The sequence below is a fragment of the Myxocyprinus asiaticus genome, chromosome 28 (genome assembly GCF_019703515.2).
Source record: "Myxocyprinus asiaticus isolate MX2 ecotype Aquarium Trade chromosome 28, UBuf_Myxa_2, whole genome shotgun sequence".
Classification (NCBI taxonomy): Eukaryota; Metazoa; Chordata; class Actinopteri; order Cypriniformes; family Catostomidae; genus Myxocyprinus; species Myxocyprinus asiaticus.
The window spans coordinates 22,940,001-22,956,858 of NC_059371.1; the positions used below are offsets into that span (position 1 = coordinate 22,940,001).

Below are 16,858 nucleotides of genomic sequence, written 5' to 3' on the forward strand. Positions count from 1 at the left end.
AGTACATATTTATAGTATAGGCAAAATCCAATTGTATATTTGGCTGGCAAATAGATTCAATGAATGGAGCACTTTGAGTAGGATAAGGGTGCCCTCTACTGGATAAAGTTTTCTTCAGTGTCATGTAAATATATTGCATTTTATTAGGTCTGTACTTGTCATAAAAGAAAGAAAACTTCATAAACTTGTATCTTTGTAACTTGTGATATAGATTGACTGTGATGTGTATTATACAGTACTTATTCTGGGCAGGATTGGTTGCTAGAGATGAACTGTAACCTGGCGCTGCATACTGTGATGTACTAAAAGATGTGGTTTGATAAAAGATGATTCGATAAAAAAAACTATATCTCTGAATACATAAAAAAAATGTTTAACTAAATTATTAAAAATAACTTTTATATCAATTATTGGTGAACAAATACATTTTAGCTTGTGTTTTAGTCCTTACATTGAAAATCACTTCATTCTAAATTAAGTAAAACACCTTTTTTTCTATTTTGTTGGAATAATGCATGTGTGTGAATTCTGTGGGAATGCATTGCTTGTGATCATGGTACATGATAAAATGAGGTGTGACAACACTAAGATGTAGATGGGACACACTTGGTTTTTCAGACCTAACTTTGGAAATCTTCAACAAGTCTTGCTGTGGGCTGAAGCTGTTGCCCCTAAACAGTCAAAGAGACTTTGTTTTGCTTTATAGTGGTGAGACTATGCCCATAACCAACAAAAAGCACAAAACTGCAGTGCCCCTCTCGACCCTCCATCCAAAGAGCAACTCCATGCACAATATCACCAGCAAAACCCAGAGAGCCATTGCCAAAGCAGCAGCAGCGGCAGCAACAACAATAACAACAACAACAACAACAACAACAACAGGGAAATCAACCAATAGGGGCACCAAATCTCAAGTTAGTGCTACCACAGAAACCCAAGCCAAACCTCCTGTCACTTCAACCAGTTCCTGTTCTTTCTCATATGCCACTTTGTCTAATACAAGCCCACCAACTAAGCAACAAGCAAGAGTGGCATCCACAACCCACAGAAACCTGACATCCAAAGCTCAAGAAACGAATCAACCTCGACCACACCAGCCTAAACCTGTCCATTCTTGTGTAGAGTTGAGGCTCAGTAATTGCACCTGGCAGCCACCTGCAGGGGTCTCCAACCTCTTCGTACCTCCACAACCAGTACCGGTGAGAAGTGCTATCAGGTCTCCTTCTACACCAGCCCTAAGCAAAGGCTTAAACTCCACTCAAAGTCTTGGCCCTCGAGGCTTCCAGACAAAGGGGAGCACATGAGCTGCCACCTCAAGATGTCCAAGATTCATCTGGCTCAGCCATACTCCCTCCAGACTGGGTGAACAGAGAAGAAAGAACCCAGAGAAAAGATGATGGATGACATAAGAAAGAACTGAGCTATAGTCTGATCACTCAACTCTGAACTCAAAGTTATTACGAGGGAATGTTCTCAGAATAACCTGAATCTGACTCAGATTCAGTTTATGACTAATGCTATTCCTCATCAATGTAAGTGCAGCGTGGTTCTAGCGGGAAGACTAGCAGCTTTACATCATCGCACCATTAGCTAGGTAACTCCTGGCCAATCACATGTAAGCCATTGCTTTGTAAGTCTGCTCACAATCTATCACATTGCTGTTTCAGTGTGCTAACATGGCAACCTCCACCACCCCACCACCACCAGCTGAGTCCCGTCCTGCACTGGGGTAGGCTCCTCGCCCCTGCCTCCTATCTCTGGCAGGATATGATGGTTCCGAGTACAACTTCTTCGGACCGCCAGACGGGGCTTCGTCAAAGAGAGACATTACATTTCTGTTTTATATTCATCAAATAAATGTCATCTTAAATTTCACTCAAGTCTGCGAGTCTTCCTGATGGAACCATCGTTATTTCAATAACTGACTCAACAACCCTCACAGAATGAGAACGCTCACTGGAGGAAGCACAACAGAATACAGGAATATTGAGATGCTATTTTCAAAGTTTCCTCTACTTTCAACTTTACACAGTATCCAAAAAAATGCAGCGTTTATGATACTGAATACCACTGAGATGCTCCAAACGCATCCGTCTGAGGCACGCAAATGTGTGTAGAGCGACAATTAAAAACAGTGCAGATGGAGCGCAAGAACTGGACGCAATGACAAACTCAAACTCAACTGTATGCTTGTTCAGTGATAGGGGAATAAAACAAACAATATATGAGTTCTTAAGCCACTTTTTGAATTGTCTAATCAATGCTTTATTCATCTGCCACGATAAAGCAATTAATTTCAAACTGAATTGCAATCCATTTTATATATTTATTATAGGCCCAATATATTATATTTACAAATATGTGAATTATTATTAATTTTTATATAAATTATCTTTATTTGGGGGCCATTCTCAGCCAATAATGATGTGTGCGATTAATTCTGATTAATTCAATCAATTAATCAGCATGCCCTGTAATTAATTCGATTAAAACTTAACTTTAATTGATAATATTACTTAAATGATTACATTTCAAACTGTGTCATTTTTAATCAATACCGGATTACATTTCAGAAGTAATCTACCCAGCACTGACATTGCGTTTCTCATAACTAACTTCACTTTTTTGGCCATTTTTACATTTCTTTTGACCAAATGATCCATAGGTAATTTTCAGTGGATGTATGATGCCAGTTACCGTTGTGTTACACAGGTGTCCTATCAGAGTAACCATCACATTTATGTTTTCAATGTTTTTGGACATTTTCAGCAAACAACCAGAATGTGTCTTCATTTTGAACATTATATCTGTTGTTCATTATTTCAAACCTAACAAATCTCTTTTGAGGCCACTGTACATAGTCAATGTTTACATTCATTATGATTCGATCTCTCTCTGCTAGAAGACTCAGTATTTGTGTTTTTAAGGTAAGTTCATCATGTGCTTTGTGCCTGCGGTGCTGGAAATGCAACCACAGAGCCCTCCTTCTTCCTTCATCTGTGCCAAATGAGACAAAACAAACACAAGATTACACCTCTACACACTGAAATGCTCCTCACCGCCAATAAACAAAGTGCAACACACACGTCTTAGCTTCAGCTGCGGTTTGTTGTTGTGACTACTTTGTGCAGACTTTTGCGCTCTGACTTCCTGAGGTGTAATCATCTTAAGGGAGATTTGCTTCATCATTAATGCTTGCATCCCCTGTACACAACACATACTGTACAGTAGTAACAAACAGTTTCATTTTTTCAAGCTTTGCGTAGCTCACTCAGAGAGTGAAGTGAGGAAGTTGTGTTGGCCGTTGCTGCGTCACCACTGAGACTGACAGGAACAAACAGTGCAGCATATGGGTCTAGTTTGACTGCTGAGCTTGATAGTTTCATACACTCCTCTTGGTCTTGTTTATTTGTATTCAACTTCGTCTTTGTCTTTGTCAAATGGCTTAAACTGCAAACGAAGACCGTTCTGATAGACCTTAGATTTAACTTCACTCAGACACTGCTGTTCTCCAAGCTTCTGTGCATCATTGTCACCCTTGCACCCTACTTATACTCCGGTGGCTTTTGGGGTGTGGGGTGTGTGGGGGTGACTGTAGCTCAGGGGCAGATGGCCCTCAGTGTGTAATTTCGAGGAGAAGCCATTGGGGCCGTGTGTGGGAGACTGAACAAGCATCAGACAGGAGAGGTAAGGTGAAGAGACAGGAGAGTGTTCTGCAGCTATGGGATGCTGCAGTGTGACACAGAGACACACAGGAACTGATGAAGTGGGCCCCGATGAGATTGAACTCATGGAAATCAACAATGCAGGGTAAGAATTTGACCACAACCATGGCTGATACTTTGAATAAGCAGTTATTTTGGAATACAGGCTCAGCAAAAGAAACAATAAGCATAGTAGTAGCACTTCCCTTTTTCAGATTGATAGATAGTATTTGATTACTTCAAAACCACAGAGTAGTCGTCCAAAAGAGTAGAGAAGAGTTGCCGAATTGGGCATAATCATGTTGGTGTTAAAATAGAAGTACTGTAGCTGTCCATGATGTTATACAAAACTAAATGGTGAATTTGTCCAGTAGACTTCTGAGGTTGCAATCTTTTAGAATATTTTGGGGATGTTCTTTACAGAAAGTTGCTCATTGACCATTTCAGTTTCAGTCAGTTAGGGATTTCTAGAGAAGTTTCCATCTCTGAACACACTAACTGCCATGTTCACACAGCAGCAGAATACAGTTGTCAGTCCTGTTTTATAGTGCTAAATACTAGGGCTGCTCGATTATGGCACGATTACTCATTGACTTTGGAAACATCACGCATTTATTTATTTATTAAAAACTTGTATTTTTAACAGTGGATTTCCTTGAATATAATTAAACTGAAAAAATATGTAAAACAAAATTAGATAAATATATTCAACATATTCCAGTCAGTAACTCAGTCCAAGGAAATTAAAGGATGATTTAGGCCAACATGGCAAATGCTGATAGGCTGCTTGATTTTTCGTAGGGCTGGTAGGGCTGCTCGAAGTAATCTCTTAAAGGTTTTTAGCCAGAAACACCAGCCTGTTTACATGGTCTGGTTTCAGAGATGAGCGCAGGCAGGTGACAATAATTCCACCTGTGCTGAAGACCCTCTCTGAAGAGGAACTTGTGGCTGGGATGAACAGGTACTTCCTTGCCAAGTTGGAGAGCCATGGGTGGAGCGCCCAGTATTCCCTCCACCAGTCCAGTGGGTCCTCCTCAGAGTCCAGTGTCCCTGCCTGGAGGTAGGACTGTAGCTCAAGAGCTATGGCCTGATCCTGTTGCAGAGTGGGTCCTGCTGCTTTGCCTGCAGTGACCTTGAAGAAACTGCCCAGGCCCTTTTTCTTCTACTTTGGTCCAGCAGCATCCTCCATGTCATCAGCAGGCATCACTGCTGTCTCAAAAGTGGCCTTCTCCTTGGAGTGGACATATATTATAAAGAAAATAGGAATGACATGTTTAATCTGACTAAATGGTTATGGTTATTAACATTCATACCTAGAATTACATTATAACAATTTGACAACACATTAATTCACTTAATTTTATTTACTGTCATATATCTCTTATTTATTTATTTATTATTATTATTATTATTATTATTATTACTATGACAGTCATCACCATCTTCATCTCAGTTGTCAGTCTGGCTTTAATGGACCCTCGATTGTCTTCACTGATATATTGTAGCTTGAGCCTCGTGTCCAGGGCAGAGGCCATGTCAAGCAGCTCTTGTGTTGCTGTGTCGTATTTGTCATTGAGATAGTCCACTATCTTCTTTTTGATGCTTTTGGTGAGGTCTGTGTTGTCCTTTTGCACTGCCACTATTGGGTTGATGAAGAGGTGGAGGGTTGGTTTAAAAAAATACACACTTACATATTTTTCCCCAGAAAGTGCATCTGTGAAGTCAACCAGATGGCTGAGCGACTTATTGATGGCCTCCAGTACATTAGTGTCCTGCCACGAGGGGATGAGATGTCTGACTTTTCGGTTGTTTGAAAAGACCTGGGCAATGGCCTTCTGCTGCTCAAGGACCCTGTCGATCATGGCCTGCCTAGATCCCCATCTGGTTGGACATTCTGTCTTTAGCGAGTGTTCAGGCAGAATAAGAGAGTATAATTTGGCATTTGGTGTGTGCGTGCGTGCGTGCGTGTGCATGTGTGTGTGTGTGTGTGTGTGTGTGTGTGAGTGAGAGAGAGAGAGATCATCACAGAGTAGCTCACATGACATATGTTAATTACATATTATTATTATTATTAATAATAATATTTATCATTATTAGTGTGTGTGAGAGAGAAAAGAAGAGAGATCATCTCAGAGTAGCTCACATGACAATTACATATTATTATTATTATTAATATTAATAATTATTAGTGTGTGAGAAAGAGAAAAGAAGAGAGATCATCACAGAGTAGCTGACCATGTTATTTACTTATTCTTACTGTTGTTGTTAAATTACATTAAGCACAATCAGTAGGAAGGAATCCTACTCACCTATGGCCAAGTGAAGTCTATGCCTGAGGCACTGGAGCCTCATCCATACATTGACGTCAGCCAGCAGATTTATGTTTGAGGCATTGTCCGTAGTGATACAGACCAGCTTGTCCTCCTTTAAGCCCCATGCAGCCATCGCTTCCCTCAGTCCATGGGCGATGTTTTGCCCCGTGTGGTCTTCAGGAAAAAACTCCGTTTGGAGACACTTCATTTTCAAATTTAAATCGGCGTCGATGTAATGAATTGTAAGACTGATGTAAGGGTCCATGGTGCGGCTTGACCATATGTCTGTTGTAGTGGCAAAGTATTCGGCTGTAGACACAGCATTTGTAACTTCCTCACGGCATTTATTATACAGGGCAGACAATGCAACTCTGGTGAAATGGTGTCACGATGGAATCGCGTAATGCTTGTCCAAAGTGTTTACCAGTTTCTTGAATCCCTGGTTGCTAACAGTGCTAACTGGACACATGTCTTTTGCTATGAAGAATGTGACGGCATCTGTTATTTCTTTATGTCTGTGAGAGCAGGATGGGTAGGCTGTTGCATTATAAAAAGTGTCCTTAATCGATGACTGTGTTGCGGTGGAAGAAGTAGACGGGGCTTTACTTTTCTCTGTTTTTTGTTAGTTTATAGTTTGGTCATAAACCACTTTGTGACTGAATGTCAGATGATTAAACAAATTGGTCATATTTCTGTGTGGTGCAGACACCACCATGCAACAAATCTTGCACGTTATTTCTTTTTGTTCCAGATCGGACTCCTTGAAACCAAATTGTTTCCAAACGGCTGAAATGGTTTTACCTTTCTTGTCGACCAAAGGCTCTCTTTCTGTCATCTTGGCTCGAGCTGAACTAAACATGCCACTGCCTGGCGGGGAGTTTGGCCTTTTAGGGAGGGGCGAAAGTGTACTGCTGTAAAGGAAAATGGCACGCGGTTTTTAAAAAGACAAAACGAGAACATTGCGAAACGAAATGCGGCACAATAATCGTTTTATCTCGATTATTTTGTTTTCATAATTGTCGGAGGCCATAATCGAAATTGAAATCAAAAATTTTATTAATTGCACAGCCCTACTAAATACAGCAACATTCACACACGGTTCAGTTCTTTGTGAAAGTGACTATCCATTATCCTCCGCATTCCATCCACATTTTTCCAGAAAGTCAAAGTGTTCCACGATGTTCATAACGGAAACCTGTGTTATGAGATTAGCTGTGTTTAGGTTAGTTTGGGTGTTGGTGGTGAGTGTGTGTGGTTGGACACCTGATCAACCTCTGGTTAGTCTTGACACACCTCCTTCTCCTAATCAAGCTGATCAACTAATCATTGTCAGCAGCTGTGCTGCTGAGCAGACATGCCATAATAGCCTGTGTTTTGACCATAGCAGGCAGAGTAGATGTTGAGGTTGTTTAGCTAACAAGGCTACTCGTTGCACATTTTACTTTCTTGAAATTCTCTCAGGTTTGCCTTGCCTTTTGAGTTTTCTTCCAACAGTTGTTCAGGAAACATTACACCTTTAAGAACAATGTTTGAGTTCATTTTGGGGTTTATTTAAAAGTTTAATTTGTTTATTTCCCTTTTGTTTCCCTCTTGTTGTGACCCGTCAGTATGACCACTATACTTTTCGTTTTATGGTCTCTAGTGTTTTCACTCACATTGATGTATGTTTAGCAGATAATGTGATCTTTAGCATATTAAATTACCAAATGTGGCTCCATTGTGCTGATACTTTACTAAATCTTGATGACAGTCTTTTGACAGTGCCTCACCCGAGTGGGAAGATGACATGAAGCGATGGCCCGGTTAGTTATGTTGATGTCATTAACTAATTAAAATTGTTATTTGCCAGCAACTGCAAAAGTTGAGGCTGAACAAAAGTTTACTCCAACACTTAAAATGGTTATTGTTGTTCTCTGTCTGATCGCTCGTTTTAGTAGTTTTTACATTGCTTCTTATAGAGACCAGAACCAGTAAACAATCCAGCGGCAATCAGAATCATCATGGCGCCACCAAGTGTTTGGTCACAAAAACTGTAGATAACCGAACTGACACCCTTAAACAGTATTTTTGGCAAACCAGTGCTGTGTGAATGGAACCGGTAATGGATAACTAGTTGTCAGTCACGTCATATAATCCGAGAGCCATGCTGCACTGTTCACTCCCGAGTCTTATGTTTTTCATGTAAGGTTCCATTTACTCACTGAGACAGATATGATATGAGCTGCAGTCGCAGTCCTCCACCGGAGATGTGTGTGGTGTGGGCATGACTCAAATTAATAACATCGCAGTGATAAAACTTTCCAGTGTTATGGGAGTCACCATCTTTTAATTTACTTCAGTCACTGTCACTTTGGATAAAGGTGTTAGGGGCTTGACTTTGGTTTTTCGTTCGTATACAGTACATACAGTTCAAGCCACTATTGTAAGCTGTTGTATGAATGACATTTCGAGACTCCTGTACATTTGTAAATAAATGCAATAGCCCATCTCAAATTTACTGTGTGAACATGGCCTAAGTCATTTTGGATATGTCTGCCAAATGTGTAAATGTATTCGATAGGGTGACCATATGTCCTCTTTTTCCGACCTTAAAAAAGCGTCCGGCCAGGATTTCTACATTTGCGAAAATGTCCGGGATTCGGCTTTAGTTGCATTATGATGTGCATCTGGTCTAATACTTCATTGTGTGTGCGTGCATATGTGCATTGCTTTAACCCCTCTTTGTAAGTCCTGCCATCTCGCACCCCAATTGGTCGATTATAAGTGGCTTGCAGCAACTATTGGCCAAATTCCTGCCTGTCAATCTCTCCGCGAACGCGCGAAGCGCTGTTGTGTTCGGCATCATATAGTTGCTTGACAGTAGCAGCAAATGACAGCTGAGTGGAAACAATGCCCAAACGAAAGTGCAAATTTACGGAAGATTTGCACAAAAAATTCAAGTGATTCAGGTGCAAGTGATTTAGAAGCACACATTAGCTCTGCGAAGCATAAAGGGTCAGCAAAAGGTGAAAGTTCATCAGGCAAATTAACAGACTACTTTTTGCGACCAGGTAAAATTGTTATCACATTGCTTCATTTTCCATGGCCATTCAAAATAATAGAAATAGTAAATGAAGGTACACTCATGGCATCAAATAATTTATTTTAGTACATGGACATTCAAAAGAATGTTGGACATGTTTATTTATTTGTATATATATATTTATGTAATGCTAATAGTGTCTTTTTCACTGTATTAAAGTTTGCATTCATAGTAACACTGTTTTGAACCCTATTATTCCACTCCACACGGCGAAAAAAAAAGGTGTCCTCTTTTTGGAAAACCAGAATATGGTCACCCTAGTATTCGATGAGATGGAACTTTTTGAACTGTGCAAATTTGAGTTGTTTTATCTTCTACAATGACAATGCTTACCATGGATGGGCAGCAGACTTCTACAGATCTCATTAGAGCCTCTCATACACCAAATTAGGCAGAACTAATAGAGCTAGTATAGCTAATTAAAGGAGTGCAGAGAAGTGTATTTGAGCAGTCTGGTGTCTTACTCTGGGCTGGGAGCCTCAAACCTCTCATTAGGAGACTGTAGGGATTAGAGTGGGAGTTCATCAGAGCTCATAGGCTTTATGTGCCCAAACCTACATAGGAACAGGGATCAGACAATGGCCGACCTGCAGAAGAAAAAAACTAACTTGTTTGAAATTTATTTAAACACTCATTGGAGTCAAGGTGAAAATAGTCTGTTTGGAGTAATAAAAAAAGATAGATTACTTGTTATATTGGGAATGGTCTTAAAATATACCTGTTGAAGTATAAATAAAAGCAATGGGTCCATAGAGGGTCAGATGGTGATTGTCTGCCTGTCGTTCACCACCCACAATAAGCTGCTTATGTCTGGGCACCCAGACTCCAGCATGCAGGGTGGGTAGATGGAGCAAGAACAGAGGGACTTTGGGGCTCTAGACGATCATACGTCAAACAGTGGCCCCAAAAATGTTTTGGACACTTAAGTTGCTCAAAATATATTAATTAAAATTTATGAATTTTAATGAAAAATATCAAATAAATGATGCTATAGCTTTTCTAAGAAGTAACTTTAATCTGATTTTTGTAATAACATTTAACCAACTGGTCTCAAGGTAATTTTGTGTGGATCTATGAAGACAGTTTCCCTCAAGTTTACGAAAAAAAGAAAATAGAATTTAGCCTATTTTTAAGACTTATGTATTGTATAACAAAATTCCATCAAATGTAGTTGTGTAATATTTAACAAAATTAAATTAATGAAACATTTAGGTTTTGTTTGATTTTATTTAGTTAAAGATTGATACAATTTATTTTGGAACCTTAAAATTATTTTGAGTGTACACAGGTGTAGTTTGTCACATTAACTGTGGGCATGTTCAGAATTTGACAACCAAAATGTATCTAATCATTTTTGTCTTAATTTTTTATGTATATTGGAATTTTTATAATTTGAAGCCTAACAAACTTTTATTTATTTTTTTATTTTTTATTATTGCATGTGGATCGTTCTTTAAATGCCACTTTGTTTGATATTTTGTTATGTAATGCAAAAGACATTCATACTTGTACATTTTCAAGTGTGACTTACAGTAAATATCCAAATACTTTTTAGGGCCACAGTATAGAGCAAAGCACTGCAAATTATTTGGATTTACTTAAATTTTGAATTATGGTGCTGAATAAAAGAGGATTTGACAATTTGGCCATCTGCTGTTTCAGGCTGTGGAGTCTTGCTGAAAGTAAGCTCCAAATTACCACACGAAATGGCACACATGAAGGTCCCCATCGCTGCCCCTCTGTCAGGCACCTGAAGAAAGAGGTAAACCAGTAAACAGGAAGTGGGAACGGCGTAGCTATTTTTTTCAACATTGAAGTTAAAATGCAGATGAAATGAAAGAGGGTAGAAAACTATATAAAGTTTCCATACTGACAGCATAAGGCCATGTTCACACTAAGGTGTTTTAGTTTAAAAGCACATTAATTTTGCTACGTTTATGCCTCTCATCCACACTATAATGGCGTTTTCCTCCACCGAAAACAGGGCATTTAGAAATCGCTCTTACTTTTGAAAAGGACAATGTTAGCAAACTGAAAACAGATTAGTGTGAATGTGGCCTAGCTGACTCCCATTACAATAGATCTGAAGTGCATTTGGCTAAATATTTTAAGAAATGCTAATTGCTGCAACGTGTATGGTGTTTTGATATCAATTTGACTGACTTAAATGTAGATGAATGCAATGTTTGCACTGAATAAGAGAGTATTTGTCAACTTTATCTGCATCTCTGCATCTGTGTCTTATGCAAGGACCCAGATCCTGTCTCTACAAGGGAGCTGACACAGAGCTCCATTTCAAAAGTATGTATGCTTGGCAAGCTTTATCAGTTTGTTTGTTAAATCGGTGAAAATTAGACATAGAGTATATCTGAAGTACAAGCTCCTCTTAGAACTTGTATATGTGTATGAATATCAAGTAGTGTGTTATGTCTATGCTTTTTTCAGACAGTGCTTTGGGGATGGACGAAAGACGAGTTCCATCATAGGCTGTACACTCAACCAATCAGAGAATGGGAAGGGCGGGCTCCACACACATATGGAGAGATTATACACTCATCTTCTGTGTATTTACACAGTGAATACACAAAGGTAATAATTCACCAAAGTGTCCATTTGCTACGGTCCCCAAATTACTCTACATGGCCAAAAGTATTTGGACAGCCAAGCACCACAACCATATGTACTTTTTGAACATTTTATTTAAAAACCATGGCATTAATTGAGAGGTGGTCCTCCGTTTGCTGCTATAACAGCTTCCACACTTCTGGGAAGGCTTTTCTCTAGATGTTGGAACATGGCTGTTGGAATTTGCTCCAATTCAGACCCAAGACCATCACAACTGAAAAGGGTTTTATATTAGGTGATTGCATGGCTGTATGCATGCTTTAATGCACCTGTTAGTAATGCATGTGTCTTAAATACTAAAGCCTGTTAATTAGAAGGGGGCGTCCACATACATTTGGCCATGTAATGTATAGGCCTATATCAAAAGCTTTGGTTAACTGTAACTTGTCTGAATTATTATTTCTATCAACTGTACAGGCTATGAGCGAACAATATCTGGTTTTATTTTCCTTCCATCTGTTAATCCTCGCTGTGGACAGCTCTAATCATGATTTTATGTATGAGGTAAGCGTGTAAGAAATGTTTAATGGCATGATCACTCTGAACTCTCATTTCCCCATGCTGACATATCAGTTTGTCTCGTGACAGGGCATTCTTCCCCTCTCTGCCATTGAGGTGCGACTGATCTCTCAGCAGGACCCCAGTTCTCCACATATGTTTGAGATTAGAGGTGAGAATCTTACTTCATCTTATACATCTATTTCGGCTCTCTAAACATTAAACTTAATTGTCTTGATTGAACCTGAACATTTGAGGAAACAGAATATTTTTGATAATAGTACAGTGTTTTATGATTTATCATTTTAGGACCTATGGTGGACTCAAAGATCTTCATTTGTGCTAGTGCTGCTGAAACAAAAACCTGGATGGAGAACATTGAGGACAGGAGATACAAAAGTCTGAGGCAGCAGCTAAGCCCCTACCATAGCGCTCTCTCATATTTGGTATATTTTATTCCAGATTTTTTCCAGATCCAGACTTGTAAAATGTCTAACTGCCCTAACATTTTGCTGAACGGTGAATGCTGGTTATATTTGCCCAGAGAAACAGATAAAAAAGTAAAACAGAACTAATAGCAAGTATATCAAAATATACACTGCCTGGCCAAAACACAAGTCGCCATTTGGATTTAAGACAGTGTTATGATCTGGGGTTGCTTCATTTGGTCAGGTCTAGGCTCAGCAACATTATGTGGCAGTAAAATTGAGTCAGCTGACTATCTGAATGTACTGAATGACCACGTTATCCCATCAATGGATTTTATTTCACTGATAGCATGGACATATTCCAGGTCGACAATGACAAGATTCATTGGGCTCAAATTGTGAAAGAGTGGTTCAACAAGCATGGGGAATCATTTTTACACATGAATTGATCACCACAGAGTCCTGACCTAAACCCCACTTAAAGTCTTTGGGATGTGCTGGAGAAGTCTCTACAGAGTTGTTCAACTCTCCTGTTGTCAATACAAGATCTCAGCCAAAAAATTGGTCCAACGAAATATTAGATTTTTTTGGCCAGGCAGTGTATATTCATATCTTTTCTCACTAAAAGTATATGCATGGCATTTCAAGAAAAAAGGAGTGGCTTTAACTATCATTATTTGTTTTTATTTTTTTTACTATTCCAGGTGTCATGTGATGAGAGCTGGAAGAGGGAGGAGCTTAAAAGGTATTTACTGCGTTCTCCCATCTTTCAATGGGAGGGAACACCAATTCAGCACATGGGCTATCCAAAATACCTTTCAATGGTGCACATCAGCAACATATACTCACAGGTCAGATAAACTGCTGGGTTAGATTATAGCTTGAGCATTCATGAAATTCTGGATGTATTAAATGAATATTCCAAGTACAATACAAGTTAAGCTCAATTGACATTGAGACAGTTGGTGGCATAATGTTGATAACAACAAAATTAATTTCAACTTGTCCTTCCTTTCCTTAAAAAAAAAAAAAAGCTAAAAACTTGGGTTACAGTGAGGCATTCACAATGGAAGTGAATTTGGCCAATCTGTAAATGTAAAAATACTATTTCAAAAGTATAGTCACAAGACATAAACAATATGCGTGTTCACAGGATTTCAGTGTGATAAAATTGCTTACTAACCTTTTCTTTTGAAAGTTATATCCAATTTTACAACTTTGAAAACCCGAAAACCCTAAAACAGCCATTAAAAACAACAATTTGAAACAATGTTACAGCTTAAATAATACACAATTTTTACATGAGAATGAATGTTAAGCTTCCCATTTCTGCCTTTAAACCCTCCAAACAATGGCACCATTCACTTCCATTATAAGTGCCTCACTGTACCCTTGATTTCTGCTTTTTTAAAGAAGAGGGGCGACTCTAAATTTTTTGTGGCATTTAACATTATGCCACAAATGTTTTTGATTGAGCTTAATTTGTATTGAACCTGGAATATTCCTTTTAACATACTTCTTTCAAACAACAGACCCGGGTTTTGCAGGGACATCAGGAACGCTTGCTTGTGCTCTTTCCATTTGACCTTCTCATTCTGTCTGTTGACTGTCAACGTGTACGAGTGGAATATGAGGTAAGCTGATATTGCTGACAAAGAATAACCTCTACAGGTATTCCTCTGTCTGCTACAGTGAGCCATAGAAAAGTATTTGGCAACCTCAGTTAATAAGGGTGAACTCCATTTTATCTAAAAGTCAACTCAGCTGCTAAGAATGAACTGAAAGTGATGACAGGGAGTTTTACATGCTGTTCCTTTAAAACAAGAGTGGGTAATGTTCCTTTATCAGTTGCATTTTGTGATGTTTTCACACAATGATCATGAATAACCTTTTGGCCATCATTGTCATTTCACCTCAATATCATTATGATTCTACTTTTCAAGACAATCAACAATAAACAAAATTATTAAATAAAAAAAAGGACTACGTATACATTGTACGGCATCATCACATTACTAACAGAGTTATATTACGGTTTTCTACAAAAGGGTCGACTGCCACTGAAGAGCATCAAAGCCTTGGAAAGATCTGCACTACCTGGCAGACTGGAATTTGAACTCACTGGTATGTATCTTTCTCAACCAGTGTATCACTTTCATCTGCTGTAGTGTATTATCACAACAACACACCTGGACATAAAGCATAAAATAATGAACTTAATGTAAATTTACAGCATTTACATTTGAATAGATATGGCAATCTTAATTTTTTGAGCATAAATATCACACAGTATAGACATAATTCACCCAAAAATTTAAATTGGTCATTATTTTCTCACCCTAATGTCGATTCAACCCAGTTTTATTTTATTTTCTCCATAAAACACAAAAGAAAATCTTAGGCAGCTCGTTTACATACAGTCATTTGTACTATTTTCATGACTTTTTGAACTTGGTATTTAAAATCACTGTTTTGTTTTTCATAGCAAAAGAAAAATAGGCTACTGGATTGGAAAAGCATGGGGGTTGCATTTTTGGGTGAACGAATCCTTTCAAGTCCAAGTTCCCACATTAAACGATTGAAAACATAAGCAATTCAATTTGTAAATCCACTACTGCCTAAATTCACAGTGTCCCTACCCAACATTCCACTAATCCCAGTGGCCGAAGAACTAGTTTTTGTGAAAGAAATGTTTATATGCCTACCACCGCTGAATCCTGTGTAAAAGCTTCTGTTGTTTGGAAGACAGTAAAGTGCTTCCCACAGTCCAGCTTAGGCCTAGGAGCCCCACATACAGCTTCCACAGAAACAGGATCATGGAGACTTTTAATGATGAAGTGACTTGTAAATCTGAACACAAGCCTTTGTACAAGGACAGAGTCAATACTGTATGTGGTGCAAGTGTTGTTTTTGAAGTCTTTTGGATCTCTACATCACAGACAGCACTTCTGTGTTAATGGTTTATATTTTGTTAATGCCCATATCTGTGCTGGAGTGCTGTTATGTCTCTTTATGAGAACCCAGGAAACAGCATTGCTCTTGTATGATGCCTCACTTTTTGGGTCTTTTATCTATCATCAACTGTCCAGTGTTTACTGGCTTTGGGATATAATGGTCATTCATAAACCCTAAGAAAACCAAATTTGGATACATTGCATCTGTGAGTTTGAAATCAAATGATTCGTGCTAGTCATAGACACACTTATGACTCACCTTCAAAAAATAGCCATGTGATAAACATACCCAGACTGGCTCAATGTTCCTCTTACTGTCTGTATTTTGTGCGACTGCTAAAGAGACATTACATTTAAAAATGAAAATACACAATGTCAGAAAATGACTTGTAACAGTTGCAAGCCCCTTGAAATCCCAAAAGAGTTTCCAACAGATTTCAAGTCACAACACTTTGAAACAACTCCAAGGTGTTTTCTGATCTGGTGTAATCTTTATTTTGATCTGCAATAATCTGTTTTCCAGGTGAAATGATGGAGCCTCTGCTGGTCTCCTGTATTTACCCTGAGGATTATCAAAGCTGGATCTTCCAGTTGCAACAGGCAAGGCTGCAATTATTCTAACAATGTTTTCTGTTCTAAGAAGAACTATGGTTATTGAAGTAGAAGAAAAATAGCTTTCTAAGTTTACACTATATAAATACAGCCTGAACAGAACATTACTGGTACAATAAATCTTAAGCAGATTAACATGTATTTTTTTCCCTCTACCAAAGCCTGATAAAGTGTCAGATTCATTGCCACATCACACCCCTCCACCTCTCATACCAAAAAAGCACAGAAGCTAAGGAAGATCAGAAGAATGTGAAGGATGGGAATCGAAATTAATGTGACCAGAGTCTCTCCAACAAATGACATCACATCACAAATACTCCAGTTATTCATTGTTCCAAATGAATGCTTTGATGTCAAATTAACATTTCACTTTTGTGTCTGATTCCTTTGGAAGTGACATTTTTAACTCATAAGTAACTCTCACAATCTCAGCACAGCTTGTCAGGTGTACAGAGAGATTTTCAATAGCAACAGTAGGAAACAGAACAGGTAATTCTATTAGACATTTATTAAGTACAGTCTACTCCGTTTCTGTAAATATCTGCATGATCTACTTATGCACACATAAGTACAAACACTGTATAAAATGAGTACCGAATGTTTCATTGAGATAACAATAAACTGCTTTTATAAGAAATGCATT

At 38.6% G+C, this 16,858-nt stretch overlaps 1 protein-coding gene and 1 long non-coding RNA gene across 2 annotated transcripts in view; both read left to right on the top strand.

Annotated features, from left to right (window-relative positions):
* Nucleotides 1-2,202, top strand: part of LOC127419016 (uncharacterized) — a 55,745-nt gene extending 53,543 nt beyond the window's left edge. Inside the window, exon 9 of the long non-coding RNA XR_007893586.1 lies at nt 1-2,202. This exon is cut by the window's left edge and continues 1,653 nt beyond it. This is a non-coding gene — a long non-coding RNA (uncharacterized LOC127419016).
* Nucleotides 2,203-3,286: 1,084 nt separating this feature from the next.
* LOC127419006 (uncharacterized) lies at nt 3,287-16,858 on the top strand. Its single transcript, XM_051660021.1, has 12 exons — nt 3,287-3,810; nt 10,761-10,860; nt 11,349-11,399; nt 11,544-11,687; nt 12,141-12,227; nt 12,312-12,393; nt 12,531-12,667; nt 13,354-13,500; nt 14,182-14,283; nt 14,698-14,773; nt 16,127-16,203; nt 16,377-16,858. The coding sequence occupies exons 1-12, from the start codon at nt 3,722-3,724 to the stop codon at nt 16,446-16,448; spliced, it is 1,164 nt and encodes a 387-aa protein (XP_051515981.1). The 5' UTR covers nt 3,287-3,721; the 3' UTR covers nt 16,449-16,858.